Source organism: Chiloscyllium plagiosum, chromosome 34 (assembly GCF_004010195.1).
Source record: "Chiloscyllium plagiosum isolate BGI_BamShark_2017 chromosome 34, ASM401019v2, whole genome shotgun sequence".
Lineage (NCBI taxonomy): Eukaryota > Metazoa > Chordata > Chondrichthyes > Orectolobiformes > Hemiscylliidae > Chiloscyllium > Chiloscyllium plagiosum.
In genome coordinates, this window is record NC_057743.1 from 8,866,708 (window position 1) to 8,890,034 (window position 23,327).

A 23,327-nucleotide genomic window follows, 5' to 3' on the forward strand; every position below is an offset into this window, starting at 1 on the left:
GGAGGAAACCGGAGCACCCGGAGGAAACCCACGCAGACACGGGGAGAACGTGCAAACTCCACACAGACAGTCGCCTGAGGCGGGAATTGAACCCGGGTCTCTGGTGCTGTGAGGCAGCAGTGCTAATCACTGTGCCACCGTGCCGCCCACAAATATTCCAGAAGAGGCCTCACCAATGTCCTGTACAACCTCAACGTAATGTCCCGCCTCCTGTCTTATGTCTTTTTGAAATCTCTCTCCTCTCACCTTCTTCCAGTTTGCTCAATGGCAGACACCTCCAATGAGGAAGAAAAACAGTGAAATGTAACCCACACCACGAAAAGGCTGCCTACCCTGATCGAGCTCAGTCAAACGCGAGGTCTGAGAGGCAGAATGGCCTCTTCTACTTCCTATCGCCTGTCTTGGCTGTGATCAGTTCACTCTAAGTTCAAGGACTTACGTTTGTATTTAAAGACGAGTGCGAGAATGATAGAGAACAACACCAGCAGCACCAGCAGGATGGCAGTCAGAACCAGGAGACATTTCTCAAGATTGGTCCGCTTGGTCCAGCAGACCCTTAGGTCTTTTGACTTCCTGAAAGTCATCTGGGGAGAAAAAGAAAGAAGGAATTGGTGGAATGATCCCGTTAGTGCAACAAAACACATTTCAGTTTTTTCAAGTAAAGGTCACAACAAAGGGCAGGGCAACGAATGCTGATCTTGTAACTGGTGCCCACATTCCAAGAGTGAAAAGCCCTCAAGCACGGTCACCCAGTGGTTGCCGGGCGAGTGTAGGCCCAGCAAGGGACCTGGCATCAGCAGCCTGTTGGTGAGGTGGGCCCAACGACGATGAGATGGCCCCTGAAAAACGGCGACTCTGGTGGGTCTGGTGAAGGTGGCAGAAGGATGGCAGTGCAGGTGTCATTGGTCAGCCTGCTCAGGGCTCATGGTAGAGATGCCAGAACAAAGATGGCTTCTCTTTCAGCTATATCTTTTTATGCTTAGTCTATTCACAATGGCACCGGATTGGGGCAACAATTGAAACTTCTCACTGTATTTTACAGTGATGTTCATTGCAGAGTACAAGTGACAGTAAATCATCATTCATTGCTTCATTCAGTCAGTTCCTAACCACAAGCTACATTAAACAGGGTTTCCTCGTAATCCTGCTTTTGTGTTTCACCTCAAGTAGATGCACTTCAATTCCAGTCCCTTCTGCCAGTGGCAACCATTTCTCCATCTCCACTCTATCCAGGCCATACTTGCACATGGAATAATTTTATTGAATCCTGAAAAACCCATGTATATCCTTTTGGCCAAGTCTCCTGGATGTAGACTCCCAAGGAGGAACAGTCCCTTCAACACTGAAAAGTTTGAACAATTTGTTCGTTAAACTTCGAAACTCCCGAAAATCCAACCGTAGGCTTCATAATTGCTTGTCATAGTTTTTCCTGTTACTCATTCGTGGGAACGTGAGCATCACATGGTTGTACCCATCCCTAACTGCCCGGGTGAGCTGTCTTCCTGAACCACTGGTGTTCAATCAGTATAAATGGACCCACAATGCCCTTAGGGAGGGATTTCCAGGACTTTGACCCAGCGACACTGAAGGAATGGTGATATATTTGGTGCGTCATGGAGGAGATATTAGGGGTGATGGTCCTCCCATGTGCCTGCTGCTCTTCTTCCTCCAGTCAGTAGAGATCGCGGATTTGGAAAGTATAAATATCCAACCCACAGCAGTCCAAGACTCATTCTGCTAATTCTATGCTGCACTCCCATCAAAGGCACATGTATCCTTTTGAGCTGGGTGCCAACAATTGAATACAATACTTCAGGTGAGGCCGAAATAAGAGCTTCTCTTGGGGACTGCCCACACACACAAATCCAATCCATGCTACAATAACGTCTGTCAGGCCACTGGAAAATTCCTGCCAAGGGAACTAGCTATCAAGTGTTATGTTATAAACCTTCACTGTTTCTCATGAATGAGGCTCTCTTCTGCCGAAGTCAGCTTGTGGACATCCTTCCCCATTTGCCATTTATAATGTGGACTGCTACAAATAGGAATTGGCGATTGTCATTTATCCCAAGGCATCCTGCGGTTCCAACATGTACAATACCAATGACCTGACCAACATTAGCCCTTACAAATCATTTGTAAAACACCATTTCACACATTGAAGTTTTAGCTAGTTTGCCATGCACTGTTTGTTATTCTTTTAAAGTAGCAGTGCACTTCAAAAAGTACATCATTAACACTGAAGCAGCTTCAGTGTCCTCTGGATGTGCAAGTAATATGTGAATGCAGGCTTTTTTAAAAAAATAAGCTCTTTCTCAGATACAAGTAGCATGGTGCATTGATCCCAGTTCTGATATCAGTCAGCAGGAACCCTGTGTTACTACAATGCGTGGCACTGACAGCATTACACTGGCTTTTTTCAAGATAGGAATGTTCGATGAGAGCAGAAGATAAGAATTTTCATAATATTACACTGTGTGTCTATCAACTGAGATTTCAACCCAACATCTGATTTGTTTGACATTTAAGTTGATTGGATGATGGGCCAAATGGGGGCCTTGCGTTTCAAGTAAAATACTTCCCTTCTTGGGATCTGAGGCCTACTTTCCTCCTATAAGATTAACAAGCATACTTATGCCATCAGCCCATCGACTCTGCTCCACCATTCAATACAATCATATCTAACCTCATATCAACTTCACTCTCCTGCCCTTTCCCCCAACCCTCAATTCCCTTCCTGATTAAAAGTCCGTCTATCTCAGCCTTGAATATGCTTAATGACCAGTCATGACAGTCCTCTGCAGTAAAGAATTTCACAGATTCACTACCCTCCAAGAGAAGAAATTCCTCCTTTTCTCAGTCTTAAATGGATGACCCCTCAGTCTGAGATGAAGCTCGCTGGTCCTCCTCCCTCCCACAAGGGGAAACAACCTTTCCACAGCTGCCCCATCAAGGCGTTTGTAAAACCTGAGGCGGGGTCCAGGAATACGAGGCTGTCAGGGAGACTCTGGTCTAGGGGTGGAGATGAGAGTCACACTTGGGAGAGAAGGCAATTCCAGTTGGATTGTTGGAAACGATGACAGGGGGGTGGGTATTCCTATGTGAGTCGTGACCATGAGTAGGAAGGGTTGGGGGGGGGGGGGGGTGGGTGGGGGGGGGGTAGTGAGGTTGCTGACAGGAGGCAGAGCTAAACTTAAACTAGAGATCAATCCTGCATCTTGGGCTTGCCGGTCTTTAGAGAAGTTGTAAATGCCCTGAAGGTTGGATGGGTCTGTTGAACAATTGAGCTACTCATATGGATAGTCATACGGACAAAAATGGCAACTGTGTAGGTTACATGGGCTTCAAGTTGGTTTCACAGGTCAGTGCAACATCGAGGGGCGATGGGCCTGTACTGCGCTGGAATGTTCTTTGTACTCAAATGGCCAGCCCTTTAAAACTTGAGGTGAACTGCTTGCCTGTGTCTGTTAGTTGAAAAACAAACTGTTCTGCTGGTTTAAATAGCTGTGGGCTTACGTAATCCCAACTGTTACCATTACAGCAGTATCTGCAATCTGTATCACCGGGAGGAGGGGGGGGGGGGGGGGAGTGGGGATGAAAGTCCACATTTTGATTGTCAGCTCAAAGAGGTTATTGAAGGATGAGCTGTCTTTAACAAGGGGCTATGAATATAAATCAGTTTGTTCTGATGAGGGTTTAAAGTACTTGAAGAGATTTAAATCACTTCTTGAATGTGTTATATTAGGGAACTTCATAACAGATGTTTAGAACTTCATTTCATCCCACCAGGTCCCTGAGATAGCCCACGGTAAATACTCAGTGAATTGGTGTCAGCGCTTAAAAGGGCAGGTGGAAATGGATTGGAGGTCATGAGTTGGCATCACGCTAGCACAGGGGCTATAAGAGTCATTGGGATGACGAATCATGGATTGGCATGGAGGGAGCTCTATGGGTGGATGGAGGGCATGAATTGGCAAGGGTTGGCATAGGGAGTAGGACTGGAACATCCACTGTTTAATAAACCAAGGGAATGGAGTCAGGAGATTTGGACAGCCTGCCTTCCAACATGGCAGCCCCCTCCAATCTGCTTCTGGGAGCAGTGAGCCTGACTCCATTTTACACCCACCTCCTTAAACCAAGATCTGGGTCACCCCCACAGCCTCCTAAACTCCAAGCAAAAAAGTCCCAGTCTATCCAGCCTGTCCTTACAACTCAGGCCTTCCAGTCTTGGTAACATCCTTATCAATCTTTCTTACACCCTTTCCAGTTTAATAACATCCTTCAGGAATTGTGTCCTTGTCATGTTTCAGTTATAAGGAGAGGCTGGATAGGCTGGGACTTTTTTGTAACATCACAGGCTGAGAGGTGACCTGATAGAGGTTTATAAAATCACGAGGGGCATTGATAGGGTGAATTGCAAAGGTCTTTTCCCCAGGGTAGGGGAATCCAAAAATAGAGGGCACAGGTTTAATGTGAGAGGGGAAAGATTTTAAAAGGACCTGAGGGGCATCTTTTTCACACAGAGGGTGGTGCACGTATGGAACAAGTTATCAGAGGGAGTGGTAGAGGCTGGTACAATTACAACATTTAAAAGCTAAATATCACACAACACCTGGTTATAGTCCAACAGGTTTATTTGGAAGCACCAGTTTTCAGAGCACTGCTCCTTCATCAGATGGCTGTGACAAATAAACCTGTTGGACTATAATCAGGTGTTATGTGATTTTTAACTTTGTCCACCCTAGTCCAACACCAACACTTCCACATCATAACATTTAGAAGACATTTGGACAGGTACATGGATAGGAAAGGTTTAAAGACCAAAGGCAGACAAACAGGACTAGTTCAGTTTAGAAAAACTGGCTGGCATGGATGAGTTGGGCCGAAGGACCTGTTTCACTGCTGTATGACTCTACATATCACCATCAGGGAGACAGCCAGGAAACTTCAGCTGGAAATGGGCAATCCGCTTGTGTGGGACTTGGTGTTGACAGCTATGCACGGAGTAAACACAGAAAAGCATGAAGCGTCAATGTGATCAGAAATCTAGCTGGTGGGCCGAGCACAAAATACAAGACTACTGTGCCTGAATGTTGTCCAATCGATGCTGAACAAGAATCCAGGGTATGGGGGCTCAAATTTTCCAAAAGGCTGGGCGATGGCATTTCTGCAACATAGAGTTAAGGGCTTCCTCTTGTTTATTTTCCTGGTGGTGTACATCACAGAGAGAGCTGAAAGCCAGTGTCCTCAGTGGAAACAGACTAAGATTGGAAGGAATGAGGGGAAATAAAAACATTGTCTGGGAGTTTCAGGCCTGAGCAGGCAAACAGTTAAGCTTAGTAATCATTCTATCACAAGCCATTACCATTTAGGGTCATTGCCCAGTACTGCACCCTTCAAATATTCCAAATATTGTACCGGGTCGTCAAAGAACAATAAAGGAACGTAATGAATTGAAGTCATTTGCAGGTCAGAAGTGAGTAATAGAACAATCGCTGACTGGAATTTTACAGAACGGAAGTTAACTGGAATATGCCACAGTATTAAGAATGAGGTATCCCTAGCTGATCAGCTCCTGTCTGATACCTGATGGCCCAGATCTAGAAATAAACAATAAGATCAGATCATTGCAATTTGATAACATGGAGTTATTGCAAGCGGTACTCACACACACACAATGTCCAAGTCAGGTTTAATTCAATTAGAACAAACTCAGCCAAAATATAAATTGCCTTCGAGGGACCATTACTTACAACGTCACAGCCTGAACTGCACACGCTTCCAGGAATTATTTCATTAACCAGTACAATCCATGCTAAGGGCATAAAACCTGAGATATGGCATGGCTATTGGATAAGGCTGGAGCACAAGGTACAGGTTTGATCGATATTTGAGGAGTAACGGCAATACAGAAAGAGGAGAGATGGGCTGAACCTTGATTGAAACAGTGCTGGGAGCTCAGCTAGGTTATAATCTTGATCGAAGAGGTTCAGGCAGGAAACATGGGAGTAATGACACTAAGGATTGCAGATGCTGACATTCTGGAACACATCTGGAAAAACTCAGCAGATCTGGCAGCACCTAGGGAGAGTCATAGAGATGTACAAGATGGAAACAGACCCTTTGGTCCAACTTGTCCATGCCGACCAGATATCCTAAATTTGCCAGCACCGGGCCCATATCCCTCTAAACCCTTCCTATCCATATACCCATCCAGATGCCTTTTAAATGTTATAATTGTAGCAGCCTTCACCACTTCCTCTGGCAGCTCATTTCACACACATACCACCCTCCCTCGGGTTGCTTTTAAAGCTCTCCCCTCTCACCCTAAACCTCTAGCTCTGGATTCTCCCACTCCAAGGAAAAGGCCTTGTTTATTTACCCTATCCATGCTCATGATTTTACAAACCTCCATAAGGTCACCCCTCAGCCTCCGATGCTCCAGGGAAAACAGTCCCAGCCTATTCAGCCTCACCCTGTAGCTCAAACCCTCCAATCCCAGAAACATCCTTGTAAATCTTTTCTGAACCTTTTCTGTAGCAGGGAGACCAGAATTGCACACAATACTTCAAAAGTGTCCGAACCAATGTACTGTACAACCACAACATGACCTCCCGAACCCTATACTCAATGCACTTGACCTATGGTCAGTGGACTCAAAACAAGCTGTTTCTTTCTCCTCAGATGCTGCCAGACCTGCTGGGTTTCTCCAGGAATTTCAGGAAACGTGGGGGTCCAGTTTTTCCTTCTAGTTGATGAAGAGTTGACTTCTGACAGGCTCCCTGACTGGATGTCAGCTTGATTGACTGTCTCGGCTTCCGGCCAGGCAAGCAATCCTCCAGAGTGGGTTGCAGCCAAGGGGGAGAGAGGCTGCAGCTCCAGTAAGAGGGGATCCATTTGCAGAACATGGGAGAAGGAGTTATTAAAAGGAAGAAAGTGAACTTGGGAGGGGCGGGGTAGAAAGCAGATCCTCTCATTCCCACAAGCTCTCAATCCACAAGCACTACTTTAAAGGCACTTGTGACTTTTCCCTTCAGTTTTCCAAGGTCTGGGAAATCAGAGCAACAAGGGTTAATCTTGGAAAGCAGATTATACATAGGCTGCCAGTTTTTTTACAATGTTTAAATTGCTAACCCACATCCCCACATCCAGCAAGGCTGACTCTCTATCCCTGGTTTGTTAAATCTTCAGGGAGATGGTTGGGGGGAGGTATGGGGGGGGGGGGGTGATGTTGACAGCTTTTATTTGGTTCTGATTCGGAGATGCCGGTGTTGGACTGGGGTGTACAAAGTTAAAAATCACACAACACCAGGTTATAGTCCAACAGGTTTAATTGGAAGCACTAGCATCTGGAGCATTGCTCCTGGTGAAGGACTACAGCCTGGTATTATGTGATTTTTAAACTTTGTTTGGTTCTATTATTTTAAAGTTTTAACACTTTGCTAGACCCCAACACAGCTATTTTTTCATGTGTGTGTGTTGGGGGTGGGTGGATATATAGGTGTGTGTGTGTGTGTCTGTGTGGTGCACATCCAGTTGATCACAATGGTATCAGGGGATAATGAACAAGTCCAGTTAGATCCAGAGGCTACGGGAACACAGGAGGTTCTCCTCAGAGCACAACAGGTTAAGAGTATATTTCAAAGATGCTTCACGTTGATGAGGGCAGTTAAGGATCAGCCCTTTCCACAAGTAGGAGGATTAGATACCAGAGGATACAGAATTGAGGGAACAGTAACGGAACTGGAGGGGAGATGAAAGCAATAAACTTCCATAATACAAGTCCTGATGATTTTGAGTAAGGATGTACTGGAAGCAAATTTCATAATAACTTTCAAGAAGATACTGGATAAATATTCGAAAGAGACAACTTGCAGAGCTCTCGGCACACAGCACAGGGGGAGAGTGACTGGACAGTGCTTTCCAAGAGCTGGCATAGGGACAATGGGGAAAATGGGCTTCTCTCCACTTCTTAATTTTGGTAACACTGCTGCCAGAGTTACATTCAATATTGAGTCCTTGGTTTTCAGGTTGCTCTTTTATTAAATAAATAGGGGATAGGCATCAGACTCCCAGACGCCAGTGACCAGTTCCTTCCCTCCTCCGTATTCCTTGGCACATCAATCCCAGAAAGCACACAGTTTGATTATAAACACATACCTTGATTGCTGAACAATGACTAACTTGGCAAGCGGTAGGATCTGCTGCCTCCCAGTTGTGTGCTATCAGAAGGTTCTGGGCAAGTTCTACAGGAGGTTGAAAGGTGAAAGCAAACGCATATACCGCTTACCGCCTGCAAAACACTAAATGTTGGCCCACTTAGCATTAAATCTCGGTACTTAATGTAAGTAAAAACAGGAGTGGACTACGGGGTTGAGGGAAGTGCCGAATTGCAGGAGTGGGGCTTGTAGCAAACATTGGCTTCTTCTCCTGCTTATCCTCAACTGGTTAGAATGACCGAATGCCAATGTTCTCGGCACTTGGCATCTCGGCTGTGTCTGGAGCCAGTGAGTAAACAATAGGAAATACCAATGCCCAATCTGCAGAATGTTCATTGTTTTTCTATAGTCTGCACTTCCTGCAGAAGTGAAAGGCATGACTGAATCTGAACTTGCATTCCATGCGCTGTGTGTTGTTTTATTGGGCCCAAAGGGACGATTCAGGATCAAGCTTGCATTAATCTCCAATCTCACGGCTAGAATGTTGAACCAGGAACTCAACAGGCAATTCTCCACCCTCTCCCCCTCCCATCGGGGGGGACAGGTGGGTTTGGAAGCAGTAACGGGGGGGGGGGGGGGGTTCATGTCAACATTGTTTCAAGGCTCACCCTGCTTATTTCTTTTTTTTAAACCAAATGAAGGCCTCTTTCAGATCATCCTTCCATGAAAAAGCAATCTGGAAAGGTCTTTAAGGATGCAACAATAGTGAGGGAAACACACAAGAAATTTGTTCCATTCTTCCATTTGGTTTTATTATTGTCACACATACTGAGATGCAGTGAAAAGTATTGTTTGCGTTCATCCAAGGCAAATCATTACCTTACATAAGTCCATCAGGGTAATAGAATAGAATACAGTGCTACAATTCTGAAGCAGGGTCACTGGACCCGAAATGTTAACTCTGATTTCTCTCCACAGATGCTGCCAGACCTGCTGAGTTTTTCCAGCAAAGTCTGTTTTTGTTCCTGATTTCCAGCATCCACAGTTATTTCGGTTTTGATACTGTTACAGCCACAGAGAAGATGCAGAGAAAGACCAACTCTAATATATGAGAGGTCCACTCACAAGTCTGAATACAGAGGGGAAGATGTTCTTAAATCTGTTGGTACCTGTTTTCAAACTATTGTATCCTTTGCCCATTGGAAGAGTTTGAGGGGGGGGGGGGGTCTTTGATGTTGTTGGCTACTTTCCAAGGCAGTGGGAAGTGTAGATGGAGTCAATAGATGGAAGACTGGTTTTCATGATGGACTGGGCTCTGTTTACAACTCTGTAATTTCTTGCGGTTTTGGGAAGAGAAGTTGCCATACCAGGCGGTGATGCATCCGGATAGGATGCTTTCTATGGTGCACCTAGTAAAATCTATAAAAGTCTTACCACCTTTCACACACTTGCGATCTCCGAGAGCCAATATTGCCTACTAAAATATAACCAGTGGTCTTTTGGAGGCAGCCACTGTGCATGAGCCTATGAACAAGGAGCAGTATTAGGCCACTTGCTCCCTCTGGTCTGCCATTTGTTTAGATTGTGGCTGATCTGATTGTAACCTCAAATCCCCCCCAATGGCCTGTCACCCCTTCACTGAACAAGAATCTATCTACCCTCTGTCTTAAAACAGTCAAGGACTCAGCACCCACCCCTTTTGCTGGCAGAGAGTTCCAATATTTGAAGACCCTCAGAGGACACCTTTTGCCTCATCGCATTGCTCAGCTTGGCTCCCAGACGGTGGCAACGTGAGAAATGGCGAGTGGAGGTTATCAAAGTGCTGGGCAGGGGCACAGAGACCACTCACATTCATAGGCTGAACACCTCCGACAGGGTTGCACTCTGTGTGCACTGCACTCAGTGTCAGCTGCAGTGTTGCACGGCAAAAGGACAGGGCAAAGGGGTAGGGGATCTTCTCAGATCATCCCAAAGCAGTTCATAGCAAAAGTACTTCTCAAGGGCAGTCACATAATTCCAGCAGCCCAGCTGGGCACAGTATCATCCCACAAACAAGATGATGACGCACAGCTCATGTGTTTTATTTTTAGTAACTTTGTTTCACCAAGTTACCAAGTGTCATAAAACAGGCTACAGGGGGTTTCTCAGTTTGAAATCTCATCCGACAGCTGACTCTCCTAACTGTGTGGCACTCAATAGTGTCAATCTGAGCATTGCTGAGAAAAGGCACATGCTCTTGAAGGTTTCCATCTGCTTTCATCAGGACAGAATCGCAAGAATGCAAAATCCGAAAGAGACCAACAATTTCTATCTGATATTGCTTCAGAAGAGGATGCTGGTTGCTTGGAAATTGAACTCTGATTGGTCGAGGCATTGTCTTGGAGAATGCAGCAGGGAATAGTTAACTGCCAAGTTTTTGTTTAAATTCACACCAGGAATGCCAACTTTGATTGGTCAAGATGTTGCTATGGGGAACTGAAGGTCCGCTCGACCAGGCAAATATTTGAAGTGACAAAGTGGATGCAGTGCGGTGTTCACATCACTGGACTGGAACTTAATGTGTGCTTTTGTAATGTAGAGGAGAGTGTGTCACCACTGAATCATAATCAGCATGCTATTAAATCATGTTAAACATATTTACAATTGAACAATTATAGGGCTGTGGCTATGGGTTTGCCTGGAATTCTGAACAGCAATTAAAAAAAAAACTGAAAGGAGACTTGGGTATGAAATCCTTGGCTCGAGCAGAACTGGTGTTGCTCTGCTTCCATTGGACACATGAACAGAAGCAGGCCATTCAGCCCATCGAGTCTGCTCTGCTATTCAATGAAATCTGATAATCCTCAACTCCAATTTCCTGCTCTCTCCCCACCCCACCCCAACGCAATCCTCGATTTCCTTCTTGACTAAAAATCTATCTCAGCCTTGAATATACTTAAGGACCCAGCCTCAACATCCCTCTCCAATACAGCATTCCACAGCATTACAATCTTCTGAGAGAAGCAATTCCTCCTCATCTCTGGCTTAAAAGGGTGATCCCTCATTCTGAGGTGATGCCCTCTAGTCCCACTCTATCCCACATGGGGAAATGACCTTTCTGGATTGAACCTGTAAAGTGCCCTAAGAATTTCAATCAGGCCACCTCTCGTTCTTCTAAACTCCAGTGAGTTCTTGAACTGCCGCAGCTTGCTGCTAACCAGAAAAGCCTGTGCTCCTCACTTTTTTGCTTTATTCATTCATGGGATACGGGCACCGCTGGCTGGGCCAGCATTTATTGCCCATCCCTAATTATGCAAAGGACAATTAAGAGTCAACCACTTTGCTGTGGGTCTGGAGTCACACATAGGCCAGACCAGGTAAGGATGGCAGTTTCCATCCTGAGAGAACATCAGAGACCCAGATGGGCTTTTCCAACAATCAACAACTGTCATCAGTAGACTTGTAATTCCAGATTTTTACTGAACTCAAACTCCCCCCATCTGCGATGGCAGAATTTGAACCCTAGTCCCCAGAACATTACCTGGGTCTCTGGATTAATAGCGATAATAGCACCTCCCAACGTTGCCCCCCCCTGTGACCTTGTTTCTGCATCCTATCTTGTCCCTCTGGCGCACTATCTTCAGCTGTCAGAGTCTCATGCTAGCATTAAACCATTTTGCTTCCTTCTAACAACGTGTCTCCTCAGTCTGCCTTTAGCTCAGTTTGCCAACGTGCCTGTGCATAGTGCAGTTTGCGCTTGGCATCAGGTGATCATTGCTCCATGTATTGTCTCTTCCTCCGACTGAACCAAACGTTGCTCCCTTTAGGATCATCTGGGACACACAAGGAAAAGAAAAACACTCCTGAAAACAACTGCCTACTTTGAGCAGTCAGAGAGGAAAGCCCATCTTGCCATCCCTTCCAATTAAGTTCTTTACAACCTCTCACTTCAATCAAGTATCTTCACATAACAGCATTCTGAGGGACTATTCCCTCCGTAATGTCGTAGTCCAGTCTCTAGTCAGTCCCATACACGCTGCCCACCCACAGCTGCTACAGCTGTCCTTCCACCTCCCACTTCACACTGTCCAAAGGCCCAATCGCCCCTTCCAGAGATCTCGTCTGGTCATGATGCTATCCCTCCTGCAACGGGGTGACTAGACATAGACCGAGTGACCTCCAGTTAATGCTGACCACTGCTGTTAGTCAGCGCTAGCTCACAGCACTGTAGGAGCTGCTGCTCACATTCAGAGTTACTGAACACCCTCTTCAAGTGTAGAAACCTCCAGGGCCTGTTGGTCTAGTGCAGTAGAGGATAACCATTCTTGGTCTAACTAGAAGAGCCTGTTGTCGATACCAAGATGTAATTCATTGTGTGTTACCAACTCGTTCCAGGTTCCAGTCATCTGATGGACATTATTACAGAGACCAGGTGTTAGGTCTCACCTCTTGGGGATTTTAATCTGCTCTGTCTGCTAATCCAAATGACATCACAGTCCATGCTTCTGCAAATCCTCTATATTAACCCTTTTTCAACAAATCTCTCTGTTCCAGTACGAGGCCCAGCTTCAGGTCTGTTGAATTCCCAGCCCCACTCACGCCTGGATTCCCCTCTCCTTGGCCTTCCTCACTTTTCCGATGAAGACAAGTTAATCTCAACGCAGGTTCAAGAAGGAGCAGCTCAGCTTTTCACGAGGCACTCCACTGCCCTTCCATACTTAACGGAGTTCATTTCAAGTCCAACAACTACTGCCTGCCCTGCCAGGATTTATTTTATTGATTTCAATTTATTTCAATTTAGATTTATTTTACTCCTTTCTGATGTTGCTATGGAACTGGCTCAACCCTTCGATATTATCCTTGTGTCCACTCCTCGAGCAAATTACCTCAGAGCCTTGAGATTTGATCGCACTATAATGTGTGCCATACTGTATTCCCAAAAGACGTGAATCCATACAGAAAATTCAGCATCTCTCGTACTGGTCACTAATAGTCAGAGGTTTTATGTTGTCTGGTGAAAAGCATCTCCCTTGTTTGCCATCTCCAGTGGGACATACCTTGTGTTCAAAGAATGTTTTAATGGTATCACTGATTCAAATCCAGCCTCTTAAAACAAAAGTGCAATCTATTAAGTTATAAAGTGTACTTTATGACCTGCAGAAAGTTTTTGTGCTAAGAGATGGTGAGTTGAACATCCCCAGGAGCAATTCCTGGTTTGTGCCATACCTAAGGATCATTGCAGAGCTGCTGAAACAATTGGTCTTTGCCCAAGACACCTTCCTGTCCAGGTTCCCTGTCCTGAACTTTAATCAATGGTCCCTGCTGGAGAAAACTCGAGCCTCGATAAGGACAGGATTCAGCAGGGTTATGATGCCACACAGTGGGTCGACATGCAAAGTCTAGGGTCAGTCACGTGGCACGGCCTCATTCTTTGAGGCCCTGTGCCATGGAACTGTGCTCCTGCTGGGAGGGAAGTAATGGGGGGGGGGGGGGGGAATGTAAGATGAAAGGTGAGAGCTTCAGGGATTCCTTGCGCGTTAACAAACCTCCGATTCCAACAAGGGCAGCCACCAAGATGGCTGACCATTTGGTTTGATGTCAAAAATGGTGAGGATAACTTCCATTAACATTCAGGCGTGAAGCCTTGTAGCAGGAAATGGAGGGCGGGGGGGGGTCAGTGAAGGAAAGTCACCTTGGGAAACACGTCACCAATTCCTCTCATCAGAGAATGGAAAGGAAATGTTAGGGGATTCATTTGGACTTTGTGCCGTGAACTGAAAGCATTTAAATCTCTTGCTCCCACTGAAATCACATTGTAAACTCTCACCTGTAAAAGAACACAGTACACTAAACCTAATGAACCAGAGACCTTTAGAAGATGACCCATACTTTCGCAGTCATCATTATGGAGGTGAGTCTCCAATTCCAGATTTATTAAGTGAATTCAAATTCTATCAATGGCGGTGGTGGGATTTGAATGCATGACCCATAGCCTGGGCCTCTGGATTATCGTGCCGGTGACATTACTGCCAGGTTTGTTGCGGCAAGCAGACCAGGAATTACAAGCCAGCTGGTTTCCAAATGATACGACTGGACCGCCTTCATTACCACCGAAATCAAACTCTTTCTGCAGCCCGAAACCTACAGCTGCCGAACACCATGACCCCACATTGAAAATCTCCTGTTCCACATCCAGTCACTGAGAATGTTATACACACACAGATGAAACCCTGAGCCTGCCCTGCTGGTCAGGAAGGTCATGGCTGATCTGTTTGTATTTTGACTTCCACCTTATCCCCCAATAGATTTGATTCACTTGTCTGAAAAAAGTTGCAAGCAAGTTCCAAATTCACACAATCATTTCAGAACGAAGATTTCTCCTCATCTCAATCTTAAAGCCTCTCATTTCAAAATAGCACCTCCTATTGATTGATAGACTCCAGCTCAAGGAGAAACAACCTTTTCACATCCATCTTGTCAAGACCATTCACTTCAATCAGGTCTCCATTCTCTCTTCTCAACTCCAGTGGGAGGAAGCCCAGCCTGCTCATTCCATCCTCATTAAGATAACCCACTAATTCATACAATCCCTACAGTGTGGAAACCAGCCATTCAGCCCATCAGGTCCACACCAATGACCCACCCCTCCACCTTATTAGCCTGCATTTCCCATGGCCAAGCCACCTAACCTGCACTTCTTTGGATTGTGGGAGGAAATCAATGCAGACACAGGGAGAACAGGCAAACTCCACACAGACAATCACCCAAGGGTAGCATTGAACCCAGATCCCTGGTGCTATGAGGCAGCAGTGTTAACCACTGAGCCACCATGCCGCCAACAACTGCAGGTCTCAATTTGGTAAACATCTTCTGAACCACTCCCAATGCTCTTACACCCTCCCTTAAATAAGGAGACCAACACTGCACACAGTATTTGATATTTCAGTTCCTGTAGAACTGAAGCACATTTTTAAATTCTCTAGTTTAATTTCTCTTGTACTAATGAAGAGAATCCAATTAGCCCATATGATTGCAGGCTTCTTGTGACTCATTTACTAGAACATCTTGATCCCTTGGGACTTCAGAATTCTGGAGTTTTTTTCCCACTTTTAAGTAATACTCTGTTTTTTACATTCTTTCTGTCAAAGTAAAAGAAGAGTCTTGTTTTCCCACATTATAATCCATCTGGCAGATTTTTGCCCATTCGACTTATCTATGTATTTCTGCAAACTGTGTGGCATGTAGCTCAGTGGTTAGCACTGCTGTCTCCCAATGCCAGGGACCTGGGTTCGATTCAACCCCTGGGTAATTGTCTGTGTGGCATTTTCAAATTCTCCCTGTTTCTGTGTCGGTTTCCTCCCACAGTCCAAAGATGTACAGGTTAGATGGACTGGCTATGCTAAATGTTCCATTGTGTCTAGGTGGATTAGCCATGGGAAATGCAGGGTTACAGGGACGGGATTGGGTCTGGGTGGGATGCCCTTCTGAGGGCTGGTGTGGGCTGAATGGCCTATTTCCACACTGAAGGATTCTATGAAACTCCTTATGACTTCTTCACAACATACTTTCGTATCTATTTTTGAAGCATCTGCGGAGTTAGTAACCATGTATTCTCCCGTCATTGAAATAAGTTGTTGTAAATTATAAAATATCAAAGCTCCGGAATGGAATCCAGTCACATTCTGCTAACCAGATAATTAACCTTCCTCTCTGTTTTCTGTTAGCCAGGCAATCTTCTATTTGTTCTAAGGAAGGGTTACTGGATCTAAAACATTAACTCTGATTTCTCTTCACAGATGCTGCCAGACCTGCTGAGCTTTTCCAGCAATTTCTGTTTTGGAATTTTCAATCCATGCCAATATGCTACCCACTACATCATGAATATTTATTTTCCACAAAACCTTTGATGTGGCACATTATCAAATGCTTTCTGGAAATCCAAGTACAATATGCCTACAGACTCCTCTTTATCCACAAGGCATATTGTTCCTTCATGGACCACTGTAAATTTTTAAACGTCATTTTCTTTTAACAAAACTATGCTGACTTTTTCCAACCACCTTGATTTTTTTTATCCTAAGTGCCTGGCTATTATTAGATTGTCTCAAACACCTTCCCATGACATACACCATGCTAACTGGCCTAAAAGTTCCTGTTTCCTGCCTCCCTCCCTTCTCGAATAACGGTGTTATTTTTGCCATTTTCCAATCATATCGAATCTTTCTAGATTCTAGGGAATCCTGGAAAATCTATGTTAATGTACCCACTACCTAAGACCTAATATGAAATCTATTTGGATTCAGAAACTCATCAGTCTGCAGCTCTGACAGTTTGCTCAGTATCACTGAATATCATTATACTGAACTCCTCTCTCTCTTCCTCCTCCCTGGTTTACAGCTCTTCCTGAAATTACTGGCAAATTACTGGCAACCAGAGCAAACTATTTTACTCATTTAATCTGCTGTTTCCCCATTCTAACTCTCTGGAGCACTAACAATCACTTTACTTATTTGTTTCATTTCAAAATATCTGTAGAAACTCTTGCTGTCTATTTTGACATTCCTAGCTAGCTTTGCCTTATACCCTTTCGGTTATTCTCTGCGGGGGTCTAGCCTGACCATTCACACAATTGTCTTTGTTCAATTCCATTCTTTTTCCTTTGGTTTAATGCTTTCCCTAACATTTTCCTAGTTCGTCCTATGCCATTGGTATATACAAGGACCATTACAGTGGATCCTCCACTTCCCAATGCAGGTCCTGCTCCAGCTCTGAGGAGATGTCCTGGACTCTGGTACCGGACATGTGACTTGCATTCTTTGTTGCAGAGAACAGTGCCAACTCTCCTCACTATACCATCCCCAACTACTATTACATTGCTTTCCGCTCTCCCACTTCAACATGCTCCTGTACCACAGCACCATGGTCACGTGTTCATTAATCTGGCAACCTTGACTCTCAGGCTTCGGGAACTTCAAACTGACTGGCCAAATGCAGAGACTGTGGCTCCTATACTCCTGCCCTCTGGGTCCCTTTACCTGGCTCACTCTCAGTCATACTCACCTGTCCCTGAACACTTACCAATCAGAAGATCCTATCTAAAGTGGTGTAACTGTCCCAGTGCAAAACATCAAGATAACTAATCCCCTTTCCTCATTTGCTGTGGTGCCCTTTATAGCTTGGCTTCCGACTCCATCTCTGAGCCAAAGTTTCTTGCGCCACAAACACTGATTGCCAATGTGTTTGTCCTGGAGTACAATAGTATCCAGCGACTCCCACATGCTGTAGACGTGACACACCTGTTTTAGTTATAAGGTTAATTACATATTTATTACCTGTACCACCTATTTATATACAATGATGAAACTGAAGAGGAGAACAAGCCTTAATCACTTACCACAAAATAGCAAGAGAAAGAACCAATTCCTACAGAAGAGTAGAAAAGTACACAAATATCGTCTTCCTTCATTTTAGCAGATTCCTTACCTTCCAAACTCTCAGGTTTGCACTCAGCTGTACATACAGTCATAGAGATGTACAGCACAGAAACTGATCCTTTGGTCCAACTCACCCATGCCGACCAGATATCCCAACCTAATCTAGTTCCATTTGCCACATCTGGTCCACATCTCTCTGAATCCTTCATATTCAATTACCCATCCAGATGCCTTTTAAATGTTGTAATTGTCCCAGCTTCCACCATTTCCTCTGGCAGCTCATTCCATACATACACCACCATTTGCATGAAAAAGTTGCCCTTAACGTCCCTTTTAAATCTTTCCCCCTCACCCTAAACTATACCTTTTAGTTTTGGACTCTCCCATCCCGGGGAAAAGACCTTGTCTATTTATCCTATCTACATGATTTTATAAACCTCTATAAGGTCATCCCTCAGCCTCCGACGCTCCAAGGAACGTTTGCCATACTGAGATTTGCCCTCAGGCTGACCACTGACTGAGCTTGGTTGGATTGAGGAGGGTTTGCTGAAACTATTATTTTTCTTCCTGTGATGGTGATGTCACTAGCAAGGCCAACATTAGAATGTCTTCAGTCAAGCTGATGCAATCACCAGCGCAGGGGGTGGCAATAGTTGGAAATGCTACTCAAATGTCTTGCAAAGTCAAGTTTACAAGGTGTGGTGTCACAGTGGAATTAGTGAGTTTTGAGATTTGTAGCTCAGGTTGCGGTTCTGAATGGAGGTTTGCTCACCGAGCTGGAAGGTTCATTTCCAGACATTTCGTCACCCTACTAGGTAACATCTTCAGTGGTGGAAATGTGTTGCTGGAAAAGCGCAGCAGGTCAGGCAGCATCCAGGGAACAGGAGAATCAACGTTTCGGGCATAAGCCCTTCTTCCTTGAAGAAACATCTTCAGTGGGCCTCCTGGTGAAGCACTGCTGCTGATTCCTGCTTTCTATTTATATGTTTGGGTTTCTTTGGGTTGGTGATGTCATCTCCTGTGGTGATGTCATTTCCTGCTCTTTTTCTCAGGGGTTGGTAGATGAGTATCGTCACTGGATCAGTAATCTAGAGGTGTGAACTAATGCTCTGGGAACTCAAGTTCAAATCCCAGCACAGCAGCTGGGGAATTTATACTGACTTCATTAGATAAATCTTGACTTCAGCAATGAAGCAAACCAGTTCACCAATACCTTAAAAGGTGGCAAATCTGCCATCTTTATCTGGTCTACATGTGACTCCAGACCCTGAGCAATGTGGCTGACAATTAACTGTCCTCTGAAGTGGGCAAAATCAATCAGTTGCATTCAAGAAGGTGGCTCAGCACTATTCTCTCATTCAGGGGTAAATGAGAATGGGCATGAAGTGCCAACCTTGCCAGGGAAGCCCAACAGCACATGAATTGATTAAAGCAAAACGCACAATGGTACTGACTGGATGCCTATGTGCCCCCAGTCTGTACGGCGTGGGAAGGATAACATGGATGGACAAAATAGAAGCAATGCAAAGGGATAAACATAACAGTAGAGTAGTCCACCAGCAATTACAACATTTAAAAGACATTTGGATATGTAAACAAATAGGAAAGGTTAGGAGGGATATGGGCCAAATGCAGGCAAGTGAGACTAGTTTAATTTGGGAACATGGACTGGTTGGAGCGAAGAATCTGTTTCCTTACTGTATGACTCTATGAATACAGAAAAGCCAAAGAAATGAGGAGCTTGAGGGAAGCTTGAAATAAAATACGTTAAAGGGCTTTAAAAGTTTCCAATGTACACGAGAGGTGATACATTTTGGCAAAAAAGCATTAATGACGTCAGTCTGAACGGGAGTAAGCTCAGCGTTTGGGAAGAGCAAGGATGCAGCAATTGAAAAGTGGGGCAGAACATGCATTTTGACAAAAAAAGAGGATAGATTTTCAATGTCCTACCTGGTGGCCCTCTGGGTACACTTCGTCAACAGTGGAGTCGATCAGGTCATCCTCGTCAAAGGTAGCTCGTTTGTAGGTCGACATCTGAAGAGCCAAATGGACAACAGACTCTCTGAGTGTTTCCATCTCTGTTAGAGTCACCCTGTGGGCCTGCCATGTGCTGGGTCAGGATACAGTGACCCCACAAAACCTGCAGAAACCACTTCTCAAACACCGTTGGTGTGACTCATCACACCTGAACACAAGTATTCCTTTGAGGTGGGGAGAAAAAGCTTCCTGAAGTTACTAACGCTTTCCTTTTGGGACTGACTGACCTCTGCTGCAGCGAATTCGACTGAATGCACCTCTCGAAGCAGGAACACTTTAAGATTCCTTTTGTAGTATTTCACAATGTGATTTGCGAAAAGTGCCTCAGCATCGAAAACACCAGCTTAAAACACAAAGGTTAGCTTTCTTAAAAAAAAAACCGACACTTCCTTGTTCCTGCATTCCCACATGGGCAGCTCTCAAAGATCTTGGGAAAGTAAATATCCTGTCCTGATACAAATCGCACACAAGAGCTCACTCGTTTGTCAAGAGTCTTTTGTTACTTTACAAATGTTGTCGTTGCTGCTGTTACCCCAGAGTGGTTGGACAGGGGGAGGAGCTTGTTACTACATTCCCCAAGTGCTTTAACTTCCCTGCTGCACTCAGAATGGTTGGAGTTATCGCGGTCAGATCTGACTCACCAAACAGCTGGCCAGGTGAATCAAAAACTCCGTCTTAACCCTTTCAGGGACCTGTCTGCCTCTCAGGAGGAAGAGTTTCCTCTCTGAGTGCAGAGCTGCAGCTGTGCACTCTCACCGACTGAATTTTCACCCTATATTCCCATTAATGCCATACCCTAATAGACTGTGCCAACACAGTGGAGCAGCAGAATCCAGGGCACTTGCTGTTTAAGAACTGAAGGAACTGTGGATGCTGTAAATCAGAAACAAGAACAGAAAATGCTGGAAAAGCTCAGCAGCATCTGTGGAGAGAAAAATAGAGTTAACATTTTGGATTGAGTGACCCTTCCTCAGAAGTTCCTAGGAAGGGTCACTTGACCCAAAACATTAACGCTGATTTCCCTCAACAGATATTGCCACACTGGCTATTAACATGCTGAGGTAGTGTGCTGTCTTGTAATTTGTAAGGAGGATGGTTGACTCAGTTGACTTGAAAACCTTGAACACTTTTATTATCAGTTCAGATCGCAACCTGCAGTCATCCATCACTGTGAACATGAGTTTCTGCTGTCTCCTGCAGCACACTAATGTGGTCTCAATCCTGCTCCTTGGGTCTGAGTGGGATGCTCTTTGGAGGGTCAGTGCAGACTCAATGGACCGAATGATCTCTATCTGCACTGTTGGGATTGTACGATTCTAAACGATTCCATGGTATAACTTGTGGATGAGAATGGTGTGTCTGACACTGACACCCCACTTCTCTTTGCCTGTGGTGCTTTGCTTGTGATCACAATTACCTATTTGAAAGTGCCTAACTACAAAGGTAATGCTCACAGTTTTTGCTACATAAATGCAAGTATTTGCTGTTTACCTGGGAGCTCAATAAAGAAAGATAACAATGCCATGAAATTGTACACCGCTACAATATTGTGAGATAGATTAGTCTCAAACTCACCTCTAATTTACCAATTCAGGTTTGGCTCTAAACTTAAAAGGAAGCACATTTCGTTCTCAGTAAGTCAAGTGTGTCTATTTACACGCACATTTCCAACTATTCAGTCACCAAAGGAGTGTTTGCACTCAAGTTTTACCAAACACTCACGCTCTGCTTTTGGTTTCCCATTTTACCAAATAAACACAAAGGTTGGCACGTGTAGGGGTAGATCTAAAAGCCAGACGATATGTTCACTGCTCTATACTTTACTGCTCAGAAATCCAGTTAGGTGCATCCAATAAGGTTCACAACCAGCCACATGGGATTAATATACTGGTCTAACATGATCCAGTAAACAGCCAGTAAAATAAAGGGGCTAGATGACAGTAAACATTATATTAATGGGGCGGCACGGTGGCACAGTGGTTAGCACTGCTGCCTCACAGCACCAGAGACCCGGGTTCAATTCCCGCCTCAGGCGACTGACTGTGTGGAGTTTGCACGTTCTCCCCGTGTCTACGTGGGTTTCCTCCGGGTGCTCCGGTTTCCTCCCACAGTCCAAAGATGTGCAGGTCAGGTGAATTGGCCATGCTAAATTGCCCATTGTGTTAGGTACATTAGTCAAGGGGTAAATATAGGGTAGGGGAATGGGTCTGGATGGGTTAATCTTCAGAGAGTCGGTGTGGACTTGTTGGGCTAAAGGGCCTGTTTCCATATTGTAGTGAATCTAATCTAATCTAATCTAATTAAAGGAGGCCGGTTTAACAAGACTCGTTGACATTTACAGCACAGAACAGGGCCATTTGGTCTATCGGGCCTGCACCAAAGATCTGACTGTACTAAACCCATTTTCCAGCTCTTGCCCTGGAGGCTATGGCAATGTAGGTGAAGGCTTAAGTGTTGTGAGAGTTTCTGAGTCAACCAACCCTGTCAGGCAGTGAGTTCATGCCACCGTCTTGAGGAGAAATCTTTTTCACTTACTCTTCTCTGAGCCTTCTACCTCTTACATTACATCTATATCCCCTGGTTACTGATCCCTCTAATAGTGGGGAAAAGTGCCTTAATATCCACTCGACCAATTTAAGTCAGTCTTATACACCTCTATCGGGCCCTCTCTCAATATTCACTGCTTCAAGGAAGATAACCCCCAGTCTATCCAATTATTCCTCACATCGCAGACTTTGCAGCCTACAGGCAGTATCCGAGTAAAATGTCCTCTGCCCCCTCTCTAATGTATTCATATCCTGCCTATTATGTACTGGATGCAGTACTCTGGCTATGCCTCATCAGCTTTTGATATGGTTTCAACATAACCATCTTGCTCTTGTGTTTTATTGATAGGCCCTGATCAGTAACCCATCTATTTTAAAGCAGGCAACCTGAGCACTAAATTTTCTGTTCATCAGAAAGTATAGACTTCAATATTAAAACAGCTTTACACTTGCAATGCATCTTTTAGATTGTAAACATTTTAGTCCTGGTAGACTTGAACAATTAGACTTTGAATTAGTTTTATTGTCAAACGTACTCAGGAATACAGTGGAAAGTCGACAAGTCACCACTTACAGCTCCACCTTCAGTACCTGGGTACAGATTCTTAAGTACAAACTCTGAGGGAAAAAAAATAAGAAAACTAAGGAAATAAGAAGTTCAGCAACAAGTTAGAAAAGTAGCAAAAGAAGATTTCAGAATAACAGTCTTTCTAACCCAGACTTCATAAGGCACTGGTTAGGAGGAACCCGCTATAGTCAAAGAGAGAGACTTGAGATGGCTCTTGAAAGAGCAAAGTGATATAGAAAGAAAGGAGCTCAGGAAGTGATTTCCTATTTGTGAGACAGCTCCTGGACTTGTGCAGTGGAACTTAGGGGTTCACACAGCAGAGCATAGGATACAAACCTGTACAGCGGGCTTGAGGTGATGTGGGGTGGGCTTAGATAGAGACTTCACAATTCTGAGCTTATTCTCTGGTACTCCCCATGCTAGGTAGAGCAAGAAATACTTGCGTTTGGGTAGCATCTTTTGCATCCCAAGGCACTGCACATGCTCAAGACTGTGATGTCCACATTCCACAAATGGAAAAAAAGGCAGAGGAGCCAAAACTCCCCCATGCCCAGACAATGAACCTGTAGATGGAACAAGCAATTTGGAAAGTCAATGCTTTCCT

The 23,327-nt window shown here is 44.8% G+C and overlaps 1 protein-coding gene across 6 annotated transcripts in view; it reads right to left on the reverse strand.

Moving 5' to 3' along the window:
• LOC122540197 (endothelin-converting enzyme 1-like) overlaps positions 1-23,327 on the reverse strand; it is a 310,307-nt gene that overhangs the window by 121,015 nt on the left and 165,965 nt on the right. For 3 of the 6 annotated variants that reach the window (XM_043675566.1, XM_043675567.1, XM_043675568.1), the window contains 2 exons: positions 19,523-19,606; positions 440-584 (listed from right to left, as the gene is read on the reverse strand). In XM_043675566.1, the coding sequence (XP_043531501.1) occupies positions 440-584; positions 19,523-19,606 (229 nt within the window). Of the gene's footprint in view, positions 1-439; positions 585-19,522; positions 20,121-23,327 lie in introns of those variants that run through there. The other 3 variants (XM_043675570.1, XM_043675564.1, XM_043675569.1) reach the window with 3 other exon arrangements.